The sequence below is a fragment of the Polyodon spathula genome, chromosome 3 (assembly GCF_017654505.1).
Source record: "Polyodon spathula isolate WHYD16114869_AA chromosome 3, ASM1765450v1, whole genome shotgun sequence".
Taxonomy (NCBI): Eukaryota; Metazoa; Chordata; class Actinopteri; order Acipenseriformes; family Polyodontidae; genus Polyodon; species Polyodon spathula.
Window position 1 is genome coordinate 38,931,220 of NC_054536.1, and position 25,978 is coordinate 38,957,197.

The following is a 25,978-nucleotide window of genomic DNA, read 5'->3' on the forward strand; positions in this document are numbered from 1 at the left end:
TGGGAGCTTAATTAAGAAACAATTGTCCCCTGATGCATACGTAATCAATATCTCATCCAAAGTGCAATAGCAACATTCACATACTAATAAAGGCAGATTTCTTCTGTATTTTAAAATGAAGCTCTGTAATTTCAAAAGGTGTCAACGGTTTAGAATCCCATCCTCAAAATAAATATGCCATAATCTGTGTCTCTATATATATTTTCCTTTTTGATCAAGCGTCGCAACCATGTCATATCGTAGCTGCTCTATATTTATATTATACTTACTAGATGGCAGTGAATGCAGCAGGGGCAAAAGGTTAGAAAGAACCAAGGACTCTGCAATATTACTGACACACTCCTGGTTACTTGTGACAATGCTGACCACCTAAAAACAGAGACAAGACAAGATTCAGATGAAAGGCAATGTCGCAGTATAAAAGCAGGAGACTTCACACACAATACATAAATGTATTTGAAATCATTATTAGCATTATCAGGAAAGTAATTTGGAATATTTATTGCACTATGCTCCACTGTTCATGCCAAAAACACTTTTTTCCCCCCTGAAAACCTGCATATGAAATCTCACAATACTTCCTGATTAAACATAGCATCTATAGTTTAGAAATTAGGTAAATGATGGACAAGGTTACCTCCAATGACAGCTGTTGCACCTTCCCAGCTCCGTGGACTCTTAGTAGAGAGAATATCAATTTAAAGTGACCCATACATTCAGTCTCCGATCCTACAGAGGCAATAAACACAAGAAAAGAAAATACAGACCTAAATGCCAGCAGACAGAACACTCAAGGAACTAAAACAGAATGTGCTATATAAACACATTTTAAACAGTTACAATGTTATGATTTCAAAAAGCAACATTCCACCTGGAATAATACCTGGTTATTATCAATTAAATAGCTGTTTACTGTCCTTTCAGTCTTCCTATGCTACAGTACCAGCATTCTACCAGCATACCTAGAAACCAGCATTCTGCATAATTTCTCTTCATTTTTGTGTCCTGACCAGATCCCTATTAAAATGAATGGTCCAATACCCTCTACAATTGGGAAGCTGCATGTTCTGAAATACGGCACGATTTATAATTCATATTTGCCTAAAATCAATGTAAATCTGACTAGGCAGTCCAGCACAAAGTCATGCAATTTTTATTGTCTAAATTTCTAATATGTTCTTGTATGTTGTGTAAATATGCACATGTCCTGCAGGTATTGTACAGTAAAAAAAATATTCATAATGGAGAAAGTATTAAATTAATGCAATACTTGAGTTACAGAATATACCTGGACTGTACATTTACTGTATGAACTGTGGTATTTAAAAGTGTTTAAATAATAATGTACACATTTATTTTATATGGATTGCAGTATTAGATTTTACAGCACAGCACTGTATAGTCTGTCACTATTTTCCTGTCCCAAGCCATGCTGGATTAGACACGTTTTACTGAAAGAGCAATGTTTACCTGGGTTGTTTTTAATGACGTTTCTCAAAGCTTCCAGGGCCATTTCCACCCAGCGTAATCTTTCCCCATGTTGATCCGATTCCACCTTCCCCGTCTGGGTCATGGCCATCAGAGTGTGGAGGTACTGGGCCTGTGACCCAATGTAATCCAAGAGACTGGCAGCAAAGGCTTTTGGAGACTGTACAAGGAAGAGAAAAGTGACATTCAAGTACAGCATATTTTGAAACAGGACATTTTGGATGTTTTAGCAATACACTAATGATGTAAGAAGTTAAATGCTCACCTCCAATGGAAATGTTGGTTGTTCGTTGTAGACTCTGACAAAAATCTCCCCCACAATCAGTTCTTTACCATGCTCACTGAAGACAAACTCTGCTCCAAAACTCTTATCACAATCCCCCTGTAATTGTAAGGAAAACAAGAGCATATAAAAAGCAAGACCAGCCCCAGCCGATGCTATGACACATTTCTCAGGTTACAGAAGTTATGTCAAGTGTGGACATATTGTAGTGATCAACTAAAAATGTCAATGCAAGCAATACATACACAATAGAAAAGCCAAGCAACATAACAATATATCTGTCAGAACTATAACAGTGATCACAGATGTCTCTATATCTAGGATAGGTTTGACTCATAGTTATGACTCTTTCAACAATTATCCAAACTACCAAACGTTAATCGTAAAGCCAACAAACAAGAGTATCCTGAATAGTACAACAATTACTACAGCCGTTATATGAATAAAAAAGTGAACCAGTGCCAAGCGTGTTCCTGCGTAGTGGATCAGATTAATAACACATTACCCTTTTGATTATGCCCTCTTGTTGACTTTCAAGGAATTCCAGCAATTCCGCTCTGGTGCCATTGTTCCAGATCAAATAGGGATTCTCAGAGTTGCTGTTAAGCAGCTTGAGAACCTGAAAAATAAATTGAGTTAACATAATAACATTAACAACCTTGACTGTACAATGTAATCTACGTGCCACTGTCATTTCAATCACTTTATTGGGACCCTTCTTTATGTATACATTTTTTTAATAGACAAAAATATAACTCTTAAATGCACTGTTCATTTAGATAAGTGGTTCTCAATCCTGGTCCTCGGGGACCAGTGTCTGCTGGTTTTTATTCCAACTGAACTCTCAAATACTTAACTAAACCATAATTGAACTGATAATTTGCTTAAGTAGACCTTTTTATTGTTTTCAGCTCTTAAACAGTTGCAGAGTTCAAGTTACTTATAAAATGTTACAGCTAACATGTTACAGCGCAATCTGCAACTGTTTAGAGCTGAAAACAATTAAAAATGTCTAATTAAGCAAATTATCAATTCAATTAAGGGTTAAGTAATTGAGAGCTTAGTTGAAATGAAAACCAGCAGACACAGCGGTCGCCGAGGACCAGCACTGAGAACCGCTGATATAGAACAGATTTTAACCAGTTCTGCCATTATTTCAACCAATTCAATAGATCCCTATGTGTCTGGGTTTCGATCCTTTTGGAATTGAATGGAATTATATAGCACTTTTACATGAGAAAATTACAAAATGTTCATATGGTCATGAACCCTAATTTGGGGTAAGACATTTGCACATACCTCAGGTGGTGTATTCTTAGATAATTTACTGGCAATGTAGGGAGTAAGCATAGCAGCCAGGCTTTTCCGTACTGTGGGATTTTCAGGAGGGCCATCCTCTTCTAATATGTAACCGCCCAGTCGACTCAAAGAAACCAGGCTAAGCTTGGCAAGGCTATTGGACACTTCCTTTTAGGGAAGAAAAAAAAAAAAAATCACTCAATCAGATTACAAATGAAAGGACAACAATGACATCTGAGGCCAGTATGAAGGATAAAACTGGCCTTAACAGTTATGTGGGACCAATAACTTTTAAAGTGCAATACAGTACTCTAACCACTACATAAATACATAGACGCATCAATGGGTTTCCTAACTAGCACTGTACAGTATGTATAGGTGTTCTATAACGGTAATTATATGTAAATAGATGGAAAAATTGTAATCTGGTTGGCTAAAACATTCCCTTTATTACTTAATTTAGCTATTAAATGGGGTAACCCACCTGCTGGTTGGTATCCTCACACTTGTGAATGCCACTTTCTTCCAGAGTGTAATCATAGTTGAACAGATAGCCTAAGAGATGCCAGAGGACCCCAGCATGGAACATGTGAGTCTGGAGAAAGTAATCCACAGCGAAGGAGCTGACACATTCCACGGCCAAAGTGGCCATCCGTGGAATTTTCTGCAAATTAAACAATCATAGATGTTTTTACCCGACTCAAGACATTACTGTTCATAATTAAACAACCTAGCTTTTTTGTCAGTATACATGCAGCTGTTAAAGCAGAGTCGACCATGCACTTGGCCAGAGTCAGCTGCCTGCCAAATTAATATTTGTGTGGAGTTTAAATTGCTTTGTTTTTTTCCCCCTGGTACAGGAAAAAGGTAGGCGGAATTCAATAATGAGTTGTTGTTTCCAATGACGATATATAAATCACTAATTCATGTGTGCAAATAACTTTTCCTTACCTATTTTATTTCCTACCTCACTACAAAGTACTGCTTGATATTGCTGAAAATGTGAAGTAATGTTTACTGACCAATTGAAAAAGCCTTGCCTATTCTTTAAATGGTGCCGTTCAGTTTACACTTTTACAAAAACGTATCAATGTGGCAGCCTTGGTCGTTGGAATATCGTTAATTTTGTAAAATTAACTTTGCAATTCACCTTTCCATAATAGAGCACTCTGCAGAGGTCCCGGATAATGTTGGGAAGTTCAACAATCTTCTCCCGGCATTCCTCAAACTGAGCAGCCACACTGTAGCACTTGTATATGTGCCCACACACCTAAAAGGCAATGTTATCAAGATGTTTTGTCCCAACAAATTTTACAGAATCTTTGAATGCAATGAAAGTCAAGTGATGGACACCATTTAGTTGACATAATTTCTAACTTCTAGAGGGCAACACAGATTTTTTAACATCCTGCAACTGTCCAACTAAAATAATGCACAGAAAACACTACAGCACTGAAAGTATCCTTGACATTAAATTACTTAATAACATTATAGATATTTACCATTGCAAAATATATACCGCATATATAAAACGCTGCCTGTCTCTACTTTAATGTCACGTTTAATCAGTTGTGGGAGTGTGGTGTTCTGCTTACCTGGACAGCCATATCATCTGGTTTGCTTGAGGCAGTGAGTACTGCTACACACCGAGACAGGGCCTCCTGTAACACCTGGTGAAAACAACTTTCTCTTAGGGTTCAGGGTCAAATCAGAAATGAGATGTTTGACCTCAGTACTTTGTTAGGTATACTGTAAATATGAAGTCATCTTCTGCATATAGATACAACTTAAGTATGCACAAAAAATATAAACTACATAAAATTACATAGATTTGTGACATACAGCTGTTGTAATTGCTGTTAAATGTGTGTCGTATTTGGGTAACTGAGACTCAAGCATAGGGTAGTAGTCAACGCTTTGGCTGTAAAGCCTTCTTCAAGCACTGTAGATCATATAACTTTATTTAGCAGGACTCTATTACATGTAAACATTCCTTTAACTAACAGAGAAAGGCCCCATGCTGATTCCATGGTTGTGATAGTTAATCAAACAAAGTAGACTAAGACGGCCTCTCGTGGAGTTAGCACAAACAACAAGTTACAATTAATGCTGACAAAAATAGGAGAAAACCACCACGAATTAGGAATATTTTCACATCATCTCGATTTAAAATCATTAGCACAAAATAGGAGCGTTTCACACTGATATCTTTTTTATTGAGCGCTATCGAGAAAAGGTTTCTATATTATAATAGAAGCGTTCATTATTCCAATAACAGTTGGAACCCTAAAATACTGCCGAGATCCATTTAGGAACAATAATATCAAATACTACTCACAGTGCACACAAATAAGAATGAAAATCTAGTTTTACCTCAATTCCATTCTCTCTTCGCAGCTCCTCTGCATTAAGAGCTGAGCAATTTACAGTGTGGAAAGCCAGTTCAGCTGCAGCAGGTAGAAGAGGGGAAGTCTTGGAAAAGAGCTGGTCGTCTGTAGTTTCCATGGTGAGGGTCTTGATAAGCATTGGGTAGCCTGCATACTTGTAGGGCTTCAGGTCTGGAAAATACAAAGACAGAGACACTCTTGAAATCATGACTCACATACAGCAAGTGGCACAGGACCACAACAGCCAGCAACAATTTGCTAACATGAATATGTACATATAGTCTCAGTTATAAGGGTTTAGCCCTGATTCAAGTACATATTGAGGTCTGTTAGTACCCTGCGCATAATAGCCTACCTTCCTTGTGCCTGTTGAAGAGGATGCTTTGAGCTTTCAGTATGAGAATTATATTCTCTGGGTCTGGACCATCCACAATTTTTGCTGACTTTGTGCACAAGAACTCATAGGCCTTATTCACCTTCTCAAACATGTCCTGTATGAAAAGAAGTGAATGGCTTGGGTTTTGGGTTGTTTCAAGTTGATCTGTACTACACCAATCAATCAAACTCAGTTACAGCGTCAATAAGCCCAGCCATTTGTAAGATCTGAGTGTTATTATACAGTATAATAACAATGACATATTCATTTCACAATGGTTCTGATCTGACCTCCAGGCTTCAGTTCTAATATTGTCAAGCACAACTAATGAAAAAGCATCACTTTTTACATATATGGTGTTCTTAAAATTGAATTGCAGTGTGAAATGGATGAATTACAATCTAGAAGGAATTTCTACAACAAATTAACTGATGATGCATGTTTTTTTCTTAGTGTTTCTTTTTCCCCCCACTTATAAGTATAAATCCTTCTAGCCATGCATGTATCCCTGTTGAAAGGCATATAATCCTGCTCAGTTAAGGGTTAGATAAGAAAACAACTTACCCTGCCTTCTGGATTCTTATCTGGGTGATATTTTTGTGCCAGTCTGAAGTAAGCTTTCCTAATTTTGCTCTCATCATGTCTACAAGTAAAACACAGGTACAACTTATAAAAACTCTAGTTAAGCACAAAAGTTTTGGCTAGCTCCTTCATCACGGTAATACAACTACAATCAGTTTCTAACTTGGTGGTGGGATTTAAAAAAAAAAAAAAAAAAAAAAAAAAAACCCTAATTGTTCTCTACCAAGATATACTATTTGGAACACTTACTGTCCTTGCCCCTTAGGAAGGTTTAGAACCTCATAAGCATCATCTACCGACATTGAAGGTGGCTTCTTCTCCACTTCCTTCTTCCATGATTCAAGAGTGTCTTTGAGGAGTTTCACCTGGATCGGCAATACAACAAAAATTGGTTAGAAAAAGGACCTACCCTGGGGCTAAAACTGCTAGTAGCATAATTGCACCCATGCTAACTTAAATACAAAGGGCCTTTGCTTTTTGGAGATCTATTTGGACATGTATATAAAACTGATATACTGAAAATACAAAAATGTAACTTTAAAATCATTTTTAAATGATGACTCTGAAATTTAAAAACAATTACAGCTTTGATATACAGAACCTGAGTATGTTACATGATTTAAATGTTTCTCCAGCCTCCCAGAATACACTTTCAAATTAGATGCCTGGATCTAATGAGGCTTTCATGGAAAACAAAAATAAATAAATGCAAAGAAAACCCAGCTTTCAGAAGAATGCTGAATTTATACAGAATCAAAGAAAGAGATCAAGATGCTGTGAGAACTCACAGGTTCTTTGATGGGCCAGTCTGGGAATCTCAGTGTGTCACAAAGGTGTTTGAGGTAATAGATGTTACAGAAGAGTTCATTCTCAAGTTGAGGGTAGTTGATGGAAGGGATGGGGCAGTACTGGTAAAGTGCTCGGGTGTTGCTCTGAAGACGGGGAGAGAAATCAGCAAGGTGGGCAGCAATCTTCTCGATCATTAGACGCCTACAAAAAAGGAAAACAAGAAATGTCATGAAAGATTCAGTCACAATGTTTTAATGCAAATCTGTAATCTGCAAGATATTACTTGAGTTTTTAAATGTGCTAACAAATTATTGTCAGATGGCGAGCCAGATATGACACTGTAAATTCATAACTGCAAAAGTGTTCTAGTTTCATCTGTATTACAATTTTGATCCAGTAAGGGACCCAAATATTGCACCACTGCAGACTTCAACGCATTAGATTTCCTGTTCTCCACTATTTTCATGAGGACAGAAAAACTAAGCTAATCGGTCCTGAGTTTTTCCATATTTCACATGTTTATCAGGAGATAAACAGGATAAATAGTATTTATTCTTGAAGGGGAAAGCATAGAGATCATAACGGTTATAAGTATTTTTCAATATTTATATGCAACATTTTGGATAGAATGTCGCTCACTGAACTGTCTCCTAGTTAGTATATGTGTGGGCAAATTGAGCATTTTGTTAATATTATTTTGCAGTTAGTGACACAGTAGTAGTATTTATTTTGCAGTTAGTGATATAGTAAGTACCAAGCCTGTGCAGATGAGGACACTAACAATGAGCTACAGCAGATGCAGCCACCTCAGAGTGCAGAAATACATATACATAGTATAATAGGTATACAAAGCATAAGTATATTAGGACTATAGCCTCATATTAATGTACACCAGTAGTCTATATAAATAAACAAATAAATAAATAGTGTACCACCATATTGGGACTAAGGGCGAGACTGGTTTTGTCCGCACACAAGAAAATCTAATTTGCTACCTCAAATCTAATTACTTGTACAGTGTTTGAATTAATGAAAAGAAAGATAAAAAAAGTGAAGAATCAAAAACGATTCTTCGCACACTAAAAACCTGATGAGTAATAACGTTAATAAGAGGTAAAAAATAAGATTGATATTAGAGCATTGGCTGGAACTCCTATCAGTCCCTAATTCTGTATGTATGTATGTGTGTTTATATATATATATATATATATATATATATATATATATATATATATATATATATATATACACACACACACACACACATTTTACTGTATTTACTGTATACTGACATAACTACAGTTGTCCCTTAAAGAATTTCATAATTTCTGTAAAGTATATATATTACATTATATAATATATATTATTATTTTTTATTATATATGAATTTTCATAATACATCACTTTTTTATAATAATAATAATAATATAAAAATGTGAGCATCTTTGAACTAAAACAAGTGTGTTTATTATTCTGAAACTAAGTAGTATTATTTCCAGTGTTGCACTAATAAATCTAGAGCTACAACAAACTAAGTTCAGACAATTTTTAAACAAAAACAAAGCTGCCATATAACAAATGTGTTCACTAAAGCATCTTTAAAAAAAAAAAAAAAAAATCGTATAACTATGATTAGGTGAGGATTTAGTTTTTATTTATTTTTTACTTAGTTATAAAATGCTAACAGATAAGCAATAAATAGTTGTTTTTTTCCCTCCCTAATACAAACTGCCCATTGGAAGTAAATGATGTAAGCTGGAAATGCTAATAGTAAACTAAACCCTGCAGTGCCCGAGCAAACCTGAATGAAGAACCCTAATTATCTTTAAGGGGCTTTCACTTGAGTACAGGACCTGCTCTTCTGTTCTAGTATCTCTGCCACAGACATAGTCAAACCGTCCTTAACAAAGTAAGAGCCAACACCACCTAGTGATCTGGCACTTTGGATTAAGTTTTTTTTTTTTTTTTTCTGAAAAAAAAATGTAATTTGAAGTTAATAACTTACTAACTTAGTGTTTCAGAACCCCCTGCAGAGTTTACAAGAAACACATGCATTTACCTTGGCTCTATCACGTGTGTCCATAGCAGCATTTTTCTAAAAACGTATTCCTGATTGTTTTGATCGTTGTAGTCACTCAGAAGGGAGCATGATCTGGATACATTGCGATCCTTAGTAGACTTTTTTTTTTTTTTTCAGGCAAATGTTCCGGAGTAAATGTTACCCAGTCGATTTATGACCCATGATGCAAGACTAAAAATGTCAACATGTTTAAAAATATAATGCTGCAAAACAGGCAACACAGTAAACAGCAAAGATAACGTAATACGTTTCTTGTAAGCTTTGCTGTAACACTTCAAAAGTTACGGATTTAATAGCTCACTGAAAACAAGTAAGTGTTTATCACTATCACCTGATGTAAAACCTACAAGATACTTGAATTTTACTTCAGAATTTATGATTGAGTGCCTGAAGTTATCAGTAAAAAAAAAAAAAAAAAAGCACCTGACACAGAATTAGTTATTCATGTACAGGCAACCCTGGGCAAGGTGTCTTCCAAGGTCATAAAAAGAAAGAAAAAATCAAGTGCCTCAGCGTTTCAGAGTCAGGAAGACAATTCCCCCATGAGGTGGCATCCTGACTTTTCAGTTGGTTTCTTGGGATTACAAAGAGACTGTCACGGGCTGATCTTGGCAGTACAAAGTAAGATGCATACACAAGAGTGGATAGAGAACATATTGTGCTATATCTTCAAGGCTTCAGATAAGCTTTTTGGAAAATTAATAAACTTTTGTTCAAACAAAATAGGCTTTTGTAACAAACAGTGTGAAAAGAAACATAAAAAGATGTTTAAATGGTCTAGCTGTTTAATATGAAGTAAGGGGCTAGGATGTACAGGCAGTTGGTGGTGCAAGTTTTGCAAAGGAATAGATAAGTAAACCAGGTCTGATTCATACTTATAATGTATGTGTCCCCTTAGAGATATATAGTGGGTAAAACATACAAGATGTGTTATTCAAGGCACCAGGTCATGAATAACAAGAAGAACAAGCATAACTGACAGACACTGACATTTTGAGCATGAATTGCTAGCAAGAACCATTTAAAAAAAAGCCAGTGCAATATTTCAAGCGAGGTAATACACTGACACATGGCTCATACAGGCGCTGCCCTGCTGCCGATTTATTTGACGTCTTAAATGATGCAATTTCCAAATGGATCAATTGCTTTTGCTGACAGATATCATTACTGCGAGAGCGCTCAGGAATCCTTACCTCATTTCACTGCTCCAAATTGCTTCTGGTGTGTCAAATTCCCCCAGGAAAATCTCTGAAAATTTTTCTGGTTCGTAGTTTTCCAAGTAACAGACCATGGCTTCAGGAAGAATGTGGCCAAGGATGCTCCTTTGTACAATATCCTGACCTTTTGCCTAATTTAAGTAAAATTTAAATTTTAAAAATTGGAAAAAAAATATTAAAAACTGACAAAATAGTTAACAACCACCATTAATAGCTTCAGATCTCTCCACTGGTATTAAACACATGACAATGTAGCGTAAAGCATATTGAAAAAGCACAAGTGTGAAATACTGTAGACTTACAGAACTCTACTTAAAATTATGTGCTGAAAATAAGACTAATGCTTATGAATATGGTCTTTAATATAAATAAATACATAAATAAAAAAATAGAAAACAGGGCTGCTGACCTCTTCAGACTTGAAGGCCTGCTTCAGGTGAGTGTACTTCAGGAACCTTAAATAAGCAAAAAGAAAATATATAAAATAAAATATGAGTCTATGCAACAGAAAACACTTTTGAAAGTTCAGTGGCATTATTCTTCATCTGCAGAGTTCCCCATCCATTCGTCAAGCTGCTAGTACAGTGCCCATAGTCTGTTTGAGTACAAGTGACTGTGTTTTACCAAATGAGAATAACATCACCTGTGCTGTAATTGAACTAGTTACTTTGATAAGAAAGGCTTTATATCCATCTGGCTAAATGCCTTTGACACACAGGCCTGGCACATAGCCCTCTTACCTTGCAATTGGGAGCACATTGGAGCCTGTGTACATCATGATGAAGAAGAAGACCCCAGTGAGATACATGCGAGGTAAATGGGGGTTATCTTGCATGATGTGATGCAATACATTGGCAACCTTTTCAACCAGGATTGGGTCAAAGGTAAGCAAAAGCTTGAAAAGACAAAACAAAAAAAATAAATAAAAATTCACACATGAAGAAATCTAAAACTATTCTGTCACTGCTTACAATGCAGAAATGCACCTTGTTTCAACTCAAAAAGTGAGTATGCAGAACACCAAAAACCAAATGGATTGCATTGGTTATCTATATAGAGTTTAAAACCATACTGTAGAATACCACACTACATATATCGTTAAGTTGCTCGACAAAGAGAACAATTCAATAACTTTTACCTGAGAAAGTCTTTTATGAAAATACTAATTCAACCAATAACAACAAAGCACATGTTGATCCATTTCTATTTTGATTCATCATCAGTGTTAATCAAATCAAAAGGGCTTCTAAAAGCACAACTGTTGTAGTCTTCAGGGTGAGACACAAACGTGGTTTACACAGAGTTACCAATCTTATCGAGGGACCCACACTAGATTGACCTGTGGATCGTTTACCTGATCACACTTCAGCGACCCTTACTGGTCAAGTGCTCACAAGGCCAGGCAGACAGAAGACAGACTGGGGTTCATAAGTTTGAGAACATTGGCTTGACAGCAGAAGTTGGCCCTCTTCAATCCTCCTGGTCTGTAATTGGGTTCCAGCAGTATGGTAACATTTAACATTCAAATTGGGTAGATAACAGTTTACACTGTCTGTACATGTTTCCAAACCTTGTTTTAAATCAGTATTTAACCATGGACAATGAAAGACTGCTCCATTCAATTCTGATGATTTTACTTTGCAAGGAATACAGAAAGAATTATTGAATCTTCAAGTCAAGTAACCACACAAATTAATTAACTCCCTCTCCACTTGGACCTGATACTTCCCCTATCACTATCAGCAACTACTGAAGATCTACCTGAACCTCGGTCCTGTGAGGATATCCATCAAGCCTCCACACATCTGCAAAACCTTTACTCTAAATTACACTCTGTAATATCTCCTACAACTCTTTCAATTATGCTACATTTCTCTTTTCATTGAAAAAAGATGACAACTGAATTTTCTTTCATTGTAAACTTACTAAGCAGGGGTTCAAAACAAAACAAGATGCCTGAAACCCATTGAACCCTAGAGTTAGAAATAGCAGAGACCAAAGCTTTTTGTGTACCCTAATCAAATTGCATAATCCACCAACATAAATTTGAATATAATGTTGCTCTTGTCTAAATGATGTTTAAACTGCAGCTTTTTTTTGTAAACGTGATATAAAGCAGGGGACAAAATAATTTATTTAAATAACATTTGTTTATATTAAATTGTTGCTCTACTCTAAATTATAGGCTATATAAAAAAAAAAAAAAAAAACAACTTGTTTTTTTCTTTGTTTTTTGCAGAGGCATGCTATAACTCCTTAACAAAACTATTCCAAAATCCATTAAACTACATAGTTAGAAAGAACTATCCTCTCTGTACCTCACAATGCTTCATGTCCTAAATGTTTTCTCTCAGTTTAAATTTACCTGAGTTGTACCCAGATGATTAGGATCAGATGCTATCGTTATGGCTGCTACTGAGAGCCAGGTTATGTTAGGTCAAAAGACAGAAAGGGTCTGATGTGAAACATGAATTGTGTGCTGTCATATATCATAATGCTTACCTGAACAATATGAGGAAGACAAGTGCTATCAGAAAGGAGCCTTTTAGCCCTGGGAAGAGGTCTGATGATTGCGTTCTCCTGATCCCTAAAGACACAATAAGGCATAAGCAGACCATAGCATACTCCTGCTTTCCTTTTTCTGAATTATGTCTGCCAAGTTTAATGTAACCAAAAGATTACCCTATTTTCCTTAAAATGAAACAAAAATGCAACAACATGGATGGTGCTTTTACTGCAAATGGCCCTCAGTAATTACAGAAGGCAGTCATGCTGAATCATGCAATAAAAACCCAGACATTTCTGTATGAAGCAAAAGACCTATGCCTTTGTCCAGGCACATCTGAGTTGATCAGATTTTAAAAATACAAAATGATCTTTAGTTGGTGGCTTTAAAGGCACTGCATTATTGTGAGTTAACTAATGTGAGACACACACCACAAATGGACCACCAAACCATAAAAAAATAAGACTGTGCTGTACCTGCTAGGGAAATACGAACACATGGTGATAAGCATGTTGAGAATAAGTGTGGCCAGGTCTGTCTCATTCAGCACAGCTTGCCCAGTGGCCAGGAGGCACCACTTTAACTGGGGGATAGCCTGTAATGGGCGCCACCCGTCCATACCCTGTGCCCAGCATCGCGTCTTTGGAGTCAGCACATTGGACTTCCAAAATTCCTGCATCTAAAATAATGAAGAATTGGTGCTGTCAGCAAACACTTGAAGCAGAAATATAAGATTTAGAAGTCAAAACCAGTGTTCTATAGTGGTACACATAATAGTGCAAAAGATTGGACCTCCTGCCCGTCACTGATGAGATCCAAAGACTTTTTAAAATCTTTTTATTTTTTTTTACTGCTGAAGAGAATAAAACAGGAGGTGGCAGCACTGAGCTGCACTGAAGAGGTTTTACAGGAATGGGAAAAAAAGACTACCGTTGCATAGCAGTTTGATCCATTCCCGATTTTACTAGGAGTTTAACCACTCCAGCTCCAGGACAAACACAGGAACGTCAAAAGACAGAGTACTTGCAGTACCTGTGTATGTTAAGGTTTGCCATCTATTCTATGTAGATTTCTTTCTTTCAGCCTGGTCTGTCAGTATACTGTATATATAGGATGTGTACTGTGGAATGTTTATTTTGCAGTTGGGGGTTTGTCTCATGATACAGACATCCCTTTCATCTGTGAGTGCACTGAGAAGAATAGAAGATACAGCAGCAAACCCTCGGTGATCTACATGTGTATACACTGTAGTATTTACTTTCATTCTGTTAAGTTTATTTGCAGTATTACTTGTTTACTTTTATTTTATATTGCTATAACTTGCTAAATAAGAGTTTGATGCGTGATTGAGGGAGTTTTGAAAATGGTAGCTTTGAAAGGTGGTTTTATTTTGTGAAAAATGTAATGATGATGGTGAAGACCTGGAGCTGAAACCATCCTTTGATTTTGCACCACAGCATACAGCAGTAGAGCAATAATCCCCTCTGTTCATCTTTTCATGCTTTCAATAGAGCAATACACCCCTGTTCATCTCTGCATGCTTTCAATAGAGCAAAACACCGCTCCATTCATCTCTGCATGCTTTCAATAAAGGAATGAACCCCTCCATTCATCTCTGCATGCTTTCAATAATCAATACACCCCGCCATTCATCTTTGCATGCTTTCAATAAGCAATACACACCGCCTTTCATCTCTGCATGCTTTCAGTGGAGCAATACACCCAGCCGCTCATCTCTGCATGCTTTCAGCAGAGGAACACACCCCTCCTTTCATCTCTGCATGCTTTCAGTAGAGCAATACACCCCTCCATTCATCTTTGCATGCTTTCAATAGAGCAATACACCCCCTCGTTCATCTCTGCATGCTTTTAATAAAGGAATACACAGTCTTTCATCTCTGCATGCTTTCAAGGTGTTCACATTCCTTTGTGCACTCACACCAACAACAAACAAGCAAATACACGTCATACAGTAACACTAATGTGCATGTTATTTTTTACAAAACTTTTTTTGTTCATTACAAAATCTTTCAGATGTATGTTTTCCTGTTTGTAAAAAAAAAATATTTTTGTTCTTTAGAAATCTTGTGTTTTGTATGGATTACACTGCTTACAAATAAATTATTTTATTGTTCATTGCATGCGATGCTATTTACAAAAAAAGTTAACATTTTTTATTGTGTATGTTTGTGTTACTCTTTCCAAAAATAAATACTTACTATTGTTCATAAATTAATTATTTCAAAATCTGGTACCTGCAACATACCTCCATTTCAACATTTGGGGTTGAAGGGGTTAAGAAGATTAAACTGGGCATGTTATCTATACATGCGGCTCATCAAGCTTGGAGTAAAACCTGGTATGGGTGAAACTGCTGTGCAATCGGAGCTTATTTACGTTTTACCTTGTCCCTTGAGACAGAATGACTTTTAGAATTTTAGGTTGGGGCTTAAATTATTTTGTGGGCAATAGTTAATATGATGCGACATAACACTTTTTAAATAACAATCTTACATTAATACATGACAAACTTCTAGGATTCCATACTTTTACAATTCATAAAATAGCAGAAACTATTAATAATGACAAGTTAACCATATTAATGCAAGGTTAACCATACTGCCATAGTAATTACCTCTTCAAAGCTAAACGGGCCTCTTCTTTCTTTATCTGCATTCCCAAAGTACCATTCCTTCTCACTTTCCCTCTTCATATCAGGCGAAGCTTCGATAACATTACTCTGGAAAACAGAAAAGTATTACAAAACTTGGTATAAACAAAATCCAAATGCAAAGAGATTCATAGGTCGGCAGTGCTTGAAAAGTAGAACCTCAAGTTGAAGCACTGTAATGTTCTAATCAATGTAGGAGACCCTTACCTGCAGTGGCACTGTGGCCCTGCTTGTGTGAAGATGAGCCAGTGTAAGTAAATCCACAAGAATGCGTACCCCATTGGAATCCATGACTTCCTTCACATTTTTCTGCAAAATCAAAATGGTAACTGGTGAGGACAGATAAACTGTCTGTAAAATAAATGTTGTTTGACAGGGTGTCAGTGTATATATATATATATATATATATATATATTATATATATATATATATATATATATTATATATATATAAAAAACAAATTATCATATCAGTTTTTGCAGTACCAATAACAGTTATACAAAAGAATACAAATGGGTTTCTCACCTTGTTCAGAATGAGTTTGTTTAGGAATAGAATAAGTCTGTCTCTCTCTAGTCTGTCAGTACACTGTAAACAGAAAGAGAGAGAGGGAAAGTAAGCTATACCAACAGCTGTGTAGCCAATTTCCATCTAGGTTTTAAAATGTGCTGTAAAAACGGACCGTGTGCCACTAAATATTTGTGACTTAAAGTGCAAAAATCAAGTGAACCTGAAATAGAAAAGTAACCAGTACCAAATGGAATCTAATCTCTTACAGCCGGAATTACCTGAGCACTTCTATCAAAGCTGCTCCTTTAAGAGACCTGTATTTGTCAGAAGTCGTCTCCGCCACAGGTAAGTGATGCATAAGGCTCAGCATCATTTTCTCTTCAGGCCTGCTGCGTTGGAGTGAACGCAGAGACCTTGAAGGGTAATGGTTACATTATGAGTGGCTGCTCTTAACATTCTGGTCCCAAAACCAGGGTTCTGTTGATCTACGACATTCAGTCAGTAGAACTTGGTAAAATTAATAACCTAAAGTTCCCTTTTAAGTATGAAATGTAACCATTATCTAATGGGATCCAATACCCAAGCCGTCACAAGTGAAGGACTTTCAGCACTGGCAGATGTGCTAAAAAGGAAGATGAACTGCCTTTAGCATTCTGGCTGAGGACCGATGAGGATCCATGGCATATACTCCACAGTACAGTGAGGGAGGACCCTCATGCAGTGTATGTGTTGCTATTAATGTAGCTTGTAAAGCGCTTTGTGATGGTGGTCCACTATGAAAGGCGCTATAAAGATTGACTGATTGATAGATATATACTGCAAGGTTACACTGAGTAACCTCAGCATGTAACACCAGAAGTCCAATAGGTGTGTGGCTAACTACCCCAGGACTTAAAGTGGAATAATAATAATACAAATGTGTTAAAGAGCAGAATGAGTGGCTGCTCTTAACACTCTGGTCCCAAAACCAGGGTTCCGCTGATTGACGACATTCAGTGGGTAGAACCTGGTAAAAGTACTAGGCGTGGCCCATACTGCAGCGTTGCAAATGTTGCTAGGCCTCTTGTGGAGTGACCAGTGACCTTTTCTGGTGGGGCAGGTTGGCTAGATCATATGCAATCCTGACCATGTCTGCAATCCACCGTGACAGCCACCTTTTAGACAAGGGTTGTCCAGTGAACAGATCCAAAGCAAATAAACAATTGTTCTGACTGCAGCCATCTCTGGGTGTGGTCAACATAATACACCACTGCCCTAACTGGATAGAGCGTATGGAACTTTTTCTTCCCGTCAGACTGGAAAGGAGGAGGATGGAAGGCCTCCAATTCCACTGACTGGTTGATATGGAAAGCAGAAATGCTTTTAGGGAGACAAGCAGGATTAATGTGGAGTGTCTGCAAAAAAACAAACAGACTTTTGCTGTTGAGAATGCTTGCATTTCACCTACCGGCTTAGTGGAGGTAATAACCAAGCAGGAAAGCTGTCTTTAAAATGACAGGAATTTCAGCTCTGCTGAATGGCGGTTTTGTAAGCACATCCAGCACTACATTAAGTCGCCATATTCTGAGCACCCTTCAAAAACTGTCCCATCAAGAAGTGTGCTCCTTGGGAGACAATTTTAATATGGCAAGCTGCGAGAGCAGCCAGGTACACCTTAAGCATGGAGGGAGATTTCCCTTCATCAAAAAGGGCCTGCAAAAACTGCAGTATGTGTGTCATGGGGTAAGTCCAGTTTGCGTCAGGAATATACCTCATTTGTAACCATACTTGGAGCATGTAGACATTGTCACTTAGCCTGAGACGGCTCAAATATCTCCGCTCTGGGGCCAGATCCAAAGCAGCAGAGCTGTTGGATCTGGATGCCGGTCCTCCCCTCCCCCGTCTGGCTCAGCAGGTCGCAAGTTATTAACTCCAGTTGGAGCTAAGCAGCCTGTGAGGAGAGCACAAATCAGCCAACTCAAATTGCTTGGTCCCTGGGAAGGGGAGACACGAGCCACCAGCTTCACGCGGGGCACAAGGCTGCCGTGGGACGTAATAAACAGGCTGCTTGCAAAAATTACATGTTATTAGAAAACTAATACAATGTCAATTAAATTATTTAATTTATTAATGTAATACACAATAGCGAGTAAATACGCAAATAAAAGTAACATGTAATTATCTCTGTATGGCTCTCCAGTCAGGTTTCAGTCCTCTGAAACAGAAAATTATGCTGTGACCTGTGCGGCCAGTCCTTATATGCCCTTGGGAGTGGACAAGACTGCATCACAGGCACTGGTTCAGTGTGTCTTTAGCAGGTAAGCACCCATACGCTAATGGTTACATTTCATACTTGATAGGGAACTTGTATGAGGTGACTTGAAAGGTGAACTGCAAGTACTTCCTGTGGCCAGGTCTTACAGGGATGTGAATGTAGGCGTCCTTGAGGCCCACTGTAGTGAACCAGTCGTCTGACCTGACTGACCTCAGCAGCTGCCATTTTGTCAGCATCTTGAACTGACAACATGGCGGTGACACACAGCAGTGGGCATCCTATCAAATATAGTATTTAGGCTTATCTTCCGTGCTTTTTCACTTGCCCCATAACCCCGGTCAGTATCAGAATGCCTGCTACAGCGGCTCCTGTACCTTTTCCTTGGTGGAGAAGGGGAGCTTTCCAAGCCAGATGAAGAAAAGCACAGGCTCTGACACTGACCAGGCCACCAATACAGGCTCTGGCACCTACTGGTACCGATCAGGTCACTGGTATAGGCTCTGATACCGACTGGTACCGGGCTGGCTAATCTAGCAGCCTTTGTTGTCAGTGCAGCAAAGTAAACATAGCAACAGCATAGACACACAGAATATTGTACATTCGAAAAGGCCCCTGCCAATTCCACAACAAAAAAAAAAAGACTGCCAGTGCAGTATAAGGTCTGTGTATCGTGGCAAACTCTAGGACAGAGAGAAAGCCTATGCACGTGCTGGCTTTCTGAAAGAAAAACAGTAAACCATTTGAAATATATATATATATATATATATATATATTATATATATATATATATATATATATATACACAGCTCTGAAAAAATTAAGAGACCACTGCAAAATTATCAGTTTCTCTGGTTTTACTATTTATAGGTATGTGTTTGGGTAAAATGAATATTTTTGTTTTATTCTATAAACTACTGACAACATTTCTCCCAAATTCCAAATAAAAATCTAAATTTAGAATATTTTATTTGCAGAAAATGACAACTGGTCAAAATAACAAAAAAGATGCAGTGTTGTCAGACTTCAAATAATGCAAAGAAAATATGTTCATATTCATTTTTAAACAACACAATACTAATGTTTTAACTTAGGAAGAATTCAGAAATCAATATCTGGTGGAATAATCCTGATTTTCAAGCACAGATTTCAAGCGTCTTGGCATGCTCTCCACCAGTCTTTCACATTGATGGCTTGTGACCATCCATCTTCCTCTTGATCACATTCCAGAGGTTTTCAATGGGGTTCAGGTCTGGAGATTGGGCTGGCCATGACAGGGTCTTGATCTGGTGGTCCTCCATCCACACCTTGTTTGACCTGGCTGTGTGGCATGGAGCATTGTCCTGCTGGAAAAACCAATCCTCAGAGTTGGGGAACATTGTCAGAGCAGAAGGAAGCAAGTTTTCTTCCAGGACAACCTTGTACTTGGCTTGATTCATGCCAAAGCTGCCCGATTCCAGCCTTGCTGAAGCACCCCCAGATCATCACTGATCCTCCACCACATTTCACAGTGGGTGCGAGACACTGTGGCTTGTAGGCCTCTCCAGGTCTCCGTCTAACCATTAGACGACCAGGTGTTGGGCAAAGCTGAAAATTGGACTCATCTGGGGGTGCTTCAGCAAGGCTGGAATCGGGCAGATTTGTCTTTGTGAAGGACGCATGAATCAAGCCAAGTACAAGTTGTCATTTTCTGCAAATAAATGCTCTAAATGACAATATTTTTATTTGGAATTTGGGAGAAATGTTGTCAGTAGTTTATCGAATAAAACAAAAATGTTCATTTTACCCAAACACATACATACATACATACATACATACATACATACATACATACATATATACATACATATACATACATACATATATATATATATATATATATATATATATATATATATATATATATATATATATATATATATATATATACACACACACACACACTGAACAAAAATATAAATACAACATACAACAATTTCAAAGATTTTACTGAGCTGCAGTTTAAATAAGGAAATCAGTTAATTTAAATAAATTCATTAGGCCCTAATCTATGGATTTCACATGACTGGGAATACAGATATGCATCTGTTGGTCACAGATACCTTCAAAAGAAAGGTAGGGGCGTGGATCAGAAAACCAGTCAGTATCTGGTGTGACCACCATTTGCCTCATGCAGCGTGACACATCTCCTTAGCATAGGGTTGATCAGGCTGTTGATTGTGGCCTGTGGAATGTTGTCCCACTCCTCTTCAATGGCTGTGCGAAGTTGCTGGATATTGGCGGGAACTGGAACACGCTGTCGTACACATCGATCCAGAGCATCCCAAACATGCTCAATGGGTGACATGTCTGGTGAGTATGCAGGCCATGGAAGAACTGGGATATTTTCAGTTTCCGGGAATTGTGTACAGATCCTTGCGACATGGGGCCTTGCATTATCATGTTGAAACATGAGGTGACAGCGGCGGATGAATGGCACGACAATGGACCTCAGGATCTCATCACGGTATCTCTGTGCATCCAAACTGCCATCGATAAAATGCAATTGTGTTCGCTGTCCGTAGCTTATGTCTGCCCATACCATAACCGCCACCATGGGGCACTCTGTTCACAACGTTGGCATCAGCAAACCACTCGCCCACACGATGGCATACACACTGTCTGCCATCTGCACGGTACAGATGAAACCGGGATTCACCCGTGAAGAGCACAGGTCAAGAGAGCGTGAACTCAGTCATGACAAGGTACTGAATCTACTGAATCCCGTGGAAGGGGCCGAGAGCCCCCTGCTTTGCGGAGGGGACTTCGGCCGAGGAGGGAACACTAAAGCTAAGAAGAATTATACATTCAAAAAGCAGTATTTCAAAATATTAAATGAGAGAAAAAGTGAATTAAATCAACTTCTCTGTAGTTATGACTTAAAGTCAGAGCTCACTCCTTCCTCAGGCAAAAGCTGAAAGAGAAAATGGTGCTGATCCTTTGCGTCACTCATATTTATCTCCTGGGGGTGGAGACAGTCTGACGCATACAGGGCTCTTAAAGGAGCAGCTTTCATAGAAGTGCTCAGGTAATTCTGGCTATAAGGGATTATATCCCATTAGGTAATGGTTACATTTCATACTTGAAAGGGAACTACAGAATCACGTTCTTTCACCACTTGATATGTATTTGCTACAGTTCTGCCAAGAACCCTCCAGATGGGATTCCTTATTTCAAAAACTGATATAGTCTCCCAAAATCCGTTTTACATTTTTAAAAATCAGAACTATGTAGCAACACTCTCTGCAAAGATTTATTAAATACCATAGCCTATTGAAATAAGTAAATATTCTTTATGGAATTGGGTTACAGTTTTGCTGTATTTCACATTGTACAAGACAACAGTCAAAGACTGCACCTGTACCAGAAATTGTGCAACCCAAACACCTTATATTTGAATGATGAACTGTAAGTTTTAAATTCATATGTATTGCCATTGAAAGTTAACAAATTAACGTGCAACAGTCCATTTTTACCCAATCCTCACCAACTAAATTATGCAGAAACAACAAGTGTTGAACACATTCATTTTATCATCAATCATGTTTACAACATACAGTACACTCTCGCTATAACGGCCTTCATTATAAACGAACCTGGCCCTTGGACCAGTTTGAAGTTTATTTAAAACACACAGTTAACATCCTGGTCTGTATGCACGGGATGTCACCTCCGCAGTGAAGTCAACTCTTTTGTCTTAATAAATACGCGCTGTGTAACTATGCCTCCGAAACAAAAATCATTTTATGTTGCAATAAAGCTGGAACTATATTGATCGTTTGAAAGAAGCAATAACGCAGGCATATCTGTGGTGAATAAAGGTTGTCAAAGGCACTCTGTTTTATTGCTTGTTCAGCTAAATTGATTAAAGAAAAAAAATAAAATAAAAACTTTTTATGTTGGGTTGATTTGGAATAAAAACTCAGTTTGGGATTCCTGCATGTTAGATTAAGATTTGTGGCACTTTGAAAAGATTCATGGCAGATAGATTTTGAATAAAAGTTCAGCTTCAATTCAGGATTTTTGCTTTGTACTGCGTTTAAATTCTTCAACGAACAGGACAAAGAAAAGGCAGAATACTGCATACATGAGACGAGCAGGTACACGCAATTCTACTTTTATTCACAATCTCATCTCATTAACTTACCCCAACAGTGTATCGTTCATTTGGATTTTCCTTTCACTATAACGAACCCTTTGATATAACGAACAAAAGACTGGAAAACCAACAGGTTGCTATAGCGAGGGTGTACTGCATTAGGATTGTGGATTATTTAGGTTGGGTAAAAAGGTTATCAGACAGTTAAATTACAGAGTATCTGAAACAACAAGTTGTCAGTGGGACATCTTCAAACAACTGCAAATTGTACATATTACATTTGTATCTCCCATTTCCATATTTTACAGTTCCCCATTAAATTTTTACAGACAACAAAATATTCTATATCTCACAAGGTTGTTGTTGTCAATAATTGTTCAATCAAAACCATTGTTTTTTACCATCTAAATGGCTTGCCAGAATGAGATACGCTGGGTGTCTTTATTTAGAGAATACAGTATGAAAATTCAAACTGAGCTTAAATGAATACTTATCGATTTCAGTAATAGTAAATTAGTCCAAAAACATTTCATGCGAACTATGCACAGACCTCACACTGCCCAACAGCATGACAACAGAACAAGCTGTTCATTGTACCAAGTCTGCTGCAGCTCTAATAAATGTGGTTCTACATATTGTGACATTTTCTGTAGTAAAACAAGCACTTACCCTATCCAGCATTCCAACTATATATTTTGTATCAGTGAAGGGTCCGATTTCCTCATAGCATTTCCCATAAACAATGGCCAATGCTTGCAAACATAAGCATTTCATGCTCACTTTAGGCGTAAGTAGGAAACGATGATAGAGTTCATTGAAGAATTCGTACCTGTGGACAAAAAGGAACATGCAGTTCATAGAACGAAGAAATGATGACCCTCGTAATGTGTGCAGTAGGCTACGTACTGGTCTAGCTGTTGCTATATTGTACACAGAGACCAGAGCAGGGAGGAAATACACTGTAGGACTGTCATCAAAAAAAGCACTAAACTCACAATAAATACATGTAACACTCACGATCTTTTGATAGCCCCTGTTTCTTCACTCTCGTCTTCCTCTAAAAGCAGCCGCAGGTAATAATCTCCAATTTTGATTTCATCTGAAAGGCACTCATATTTAACCTATAATTATGTGAAAGCAAATAAAAAGGTTTCCATTATCTACCACTTCAAGTAATGTTCGATTCTGTTGACCATAATAGATGGCCATATGTTCTATTATGGTACTTAGTGTTCTTTCATAGACTTGCATGTTAGTTAACACTAAAGAATATAGTATAAAAATGACTGTGTAAGGATGATCCGTGTCTAAAACCACTGTACTCCACTGCCGAGTGGTAGTTACTGCAGAGGACCTTGCTCTTGGTACCACATCAAAACATGTGACAACTTACAACAAGTTCAATTCTACACCTGTACATGGCACATTTTCATTGGAACAGGGATTTAATTGTAAACAGCAAACTTGTTTCTCTACACACATCATACAACACAAAAGGAAACTATTAAAGTACACATCTTACTTCAAACTCCTGATGGTTCCATGAGATGATGCTTGCACTGCCCAGCTCTCTGTCAATGTTAAAGGCCCGCATTTCTCCTTCAAGGGCATCTCGCAATTCTTCTCTTGTTTTGTAGTTCCAAATCAAGTTTGACCTTGCATGATCAACCTGGAACCTTGACGTGCAGGTTACAAGTAAAGTCAGAAAGTTTATCTCCCCAAGAGACGTCTTCTGACCTTACTGGACAACTTCTAAAAGCCCTATGCACCTCTTAAGTCTGACACCACTGAAGCCTAAAATGCAGTTCTTTGATACTATTAAACTATAACAACCAATAACCTTTTTTTCAGCTGTAACTCCACATTCATTAGAATGTACCGTCCCTTTTTATGAGGAAACCTAAGGTCTTATGACCTTGATACATTAGCCATACTGGGTCAGATGTCACATTACCCTGCAGTGTTTAAATAAACTGCACATATGTAGTCAGTACCTGCTCTTTGTAATATAAGGCTTTGAGAGTGCATAGGTAACAGGTTTATAAAATCACTAAATGGTTCATTTTCTTGGATGAGACCCATAATCTAACTTGAGAAAAATGTATTCTAGCTAATTTGGATTAAATATATATTTATATTATTTCCAAGCTACCTAAACAGCCGTTAATTGCACAATAAAACAGAGGGACAGTGATGCAATTAGCACAGTTTATATGTCAATAGTTTGCATGCAATTAAGAGGATGGAGACAAAAACATGAGCAACAAAAATATTTGGCGCCATACCTGTAATAAAAGAGTTCCCAGTTGGATTCTATTTTGATTCTCTGTCTTCTTTTTCTTAATATGACTGGTTTTTGGTTAGGGTTCTGTAAAAAAGGGAGAAAATAAGTCAGCTACAATTACAATATTTAAAAAGCAGCAAGTATACAGTACTGCAACCTAATTTAGCGTCACCTACAAAGAATAGCTGTTCACCACAAACTTCATTCACTGTATTGTGGAAAAACTTCTTGTAGCAAATATATAAAGTTCCAACAAATTACTTTGAAGATATTTACCAATATTGCACCGTGAAAATGCAATAAGCCCAAAGGTAAAAAACAAGGTCAGAGCCGACATTAACCCAGACAGACAACTCATGCAAAAGGCCAATCATCAAGACTTGGATACGGATTCCCTCACAGCTTGTGCAGATGTGAACAATATCTTTCAGGGTACTACTAGACTTTTAACTTCACTAGAATCCTTGCTTTACATAAAACACAATTTATTTTAAATTACAAACAGCATTGTTTAATCCCAACATGACCTCTGATGTCATGATCAGATAGCATGACAGATAATGGTTTATTAGTAAGAATATTCTCCTGTGACAGCTGTACAGAGCAGGTTATGCATGCTGTCGCTTGTTAGAAATTCTTCTAATTCAATCTCTTGTCACATAATTTCTAAGCAGTACTCCATGCATCATAAAGCACTTCTACAAAGACACCCTAAGCCATAAATAACGGCTTTTACTCACCAAGTTATTTCTGTCCTGCTATATTGATTGAGAGCACAAAGAAAAGAATATATGAAAAAGGGATGGAAAGACAACAGGAAGAAATTAATGTCACTTTTCGTTGATTGCAGTGTATAGCTTAAGACTCAAAGGCTAGTGTGGTTTCGGTTTCATTATAATACTCTAGTTTTTATTTTATATTTTTACTATAATTACTATAAATTTACTGATAAAAAACTAAGTCAATTACTTACACAAACCAGTACTTAATATAAATATTCAGATAAAACATGTCATTATTACAGTCATCAATATCAGACTATTGTCAAAAACAATATGTTTGTGCATGAAAAAGTCATGACATTGCCAATATTCTGATAATGATGTTTGGGTGATTT

General features: G+C 37.4%; 1 protein-coding gene across 1 annotated transcript in view; it reads right to left on the minus strand.

The window, feature by feature from the left end:
• Positions 1-25,978, minus strand: part of LOC121313076 (dnaJ homolog subfamily C member 13-like) — an 86,022-nt gene that overhangs the window by 11,202 nt on the left and 48,842 nt on the right. Inside the window, exons 21-47 of the mRNA XM_041245221.1 lie at positions 25,602-25,619; positions 24,863-24,945; positions 24,100-24,253; positions 23,595-23,698; positions 23,247-23,406; positions 16,204-16,266; positions 15,886-15,987; positions 15,643-15,747; positions 13,484-13,686; positions 13,004-13,088; positions 11,242-11,396; positions 10,911-10,956; positions 10,478-10,632; positions 7,204-7,405; positions 6,665-6,780; positions 6,398-6,476; positions 5,813-5,948; positions 5,444-5,628; positions 4,666-4,740; positions 4,221-4,340; positions 3,555-3,734; positions 3,071-3,238; positions 2,277-2,390; positions 1,754-1,870; positions 1,471-1,648; positions 638-729; positions 270-369 (exon numbers count right to left, since the gene is read on the minus strand). Coding sequence (XP_041101155.1) covers positions 270-369; positions 638-729; positions 1,471-1,648; positions 1,754-1,870; positions 2,277-2,390; positions 3,071-3,238; positions 3,555-3,734; positions 4,221-4,340; positions 4,666-4,740; positions 5,444-5,628; positions 5,813-5,948; positions 6,398-6,476; positions 6,665-6,780; positions 7,204-7,405; positions 10,478-10,632; positions 10,911-10,956; positions 11,242-11,396; positions 13,004-13,088; positions 13,484-13,686; positions 15,643-15,747; positions 15,886-15,987; positions 16,204-16,266; positions 23,247-23,406; positions 23,595-23,698; positions 24,100-24,253; positions 24,863-24,945; positions 25,602-25,619 — 3,295 coding nt within the window. The remainder of the gene's footprint in view (positions 1-269; positions 370-637; positions 730-1,470; positions 1,649-1,753; positions 1,871-2,276; positions 2,391-3,070; positions 3,239-3,554; positions 3,735-4,220; positions 4,341-4,665; positions 4,741-5,443; positions 5,629-5,812; positions 5,949-6,397; positions 6,477-6,664; positions 6,781-7,203; positions 7,406-10,477; positions 10,633-10,910; positions 10,957-11,241; positions 11,397-13,003; positions 13,089-13,483; positions 13,687-15,642; positions 15,748-15,885; positions 15,988-16,203; positions 16,267-23,246; positions 23,407-23,594; positions 23,699-24,099; positions 24,254-24,862; positions 24,946-25,601; positions 25,620-25,978) is intronic.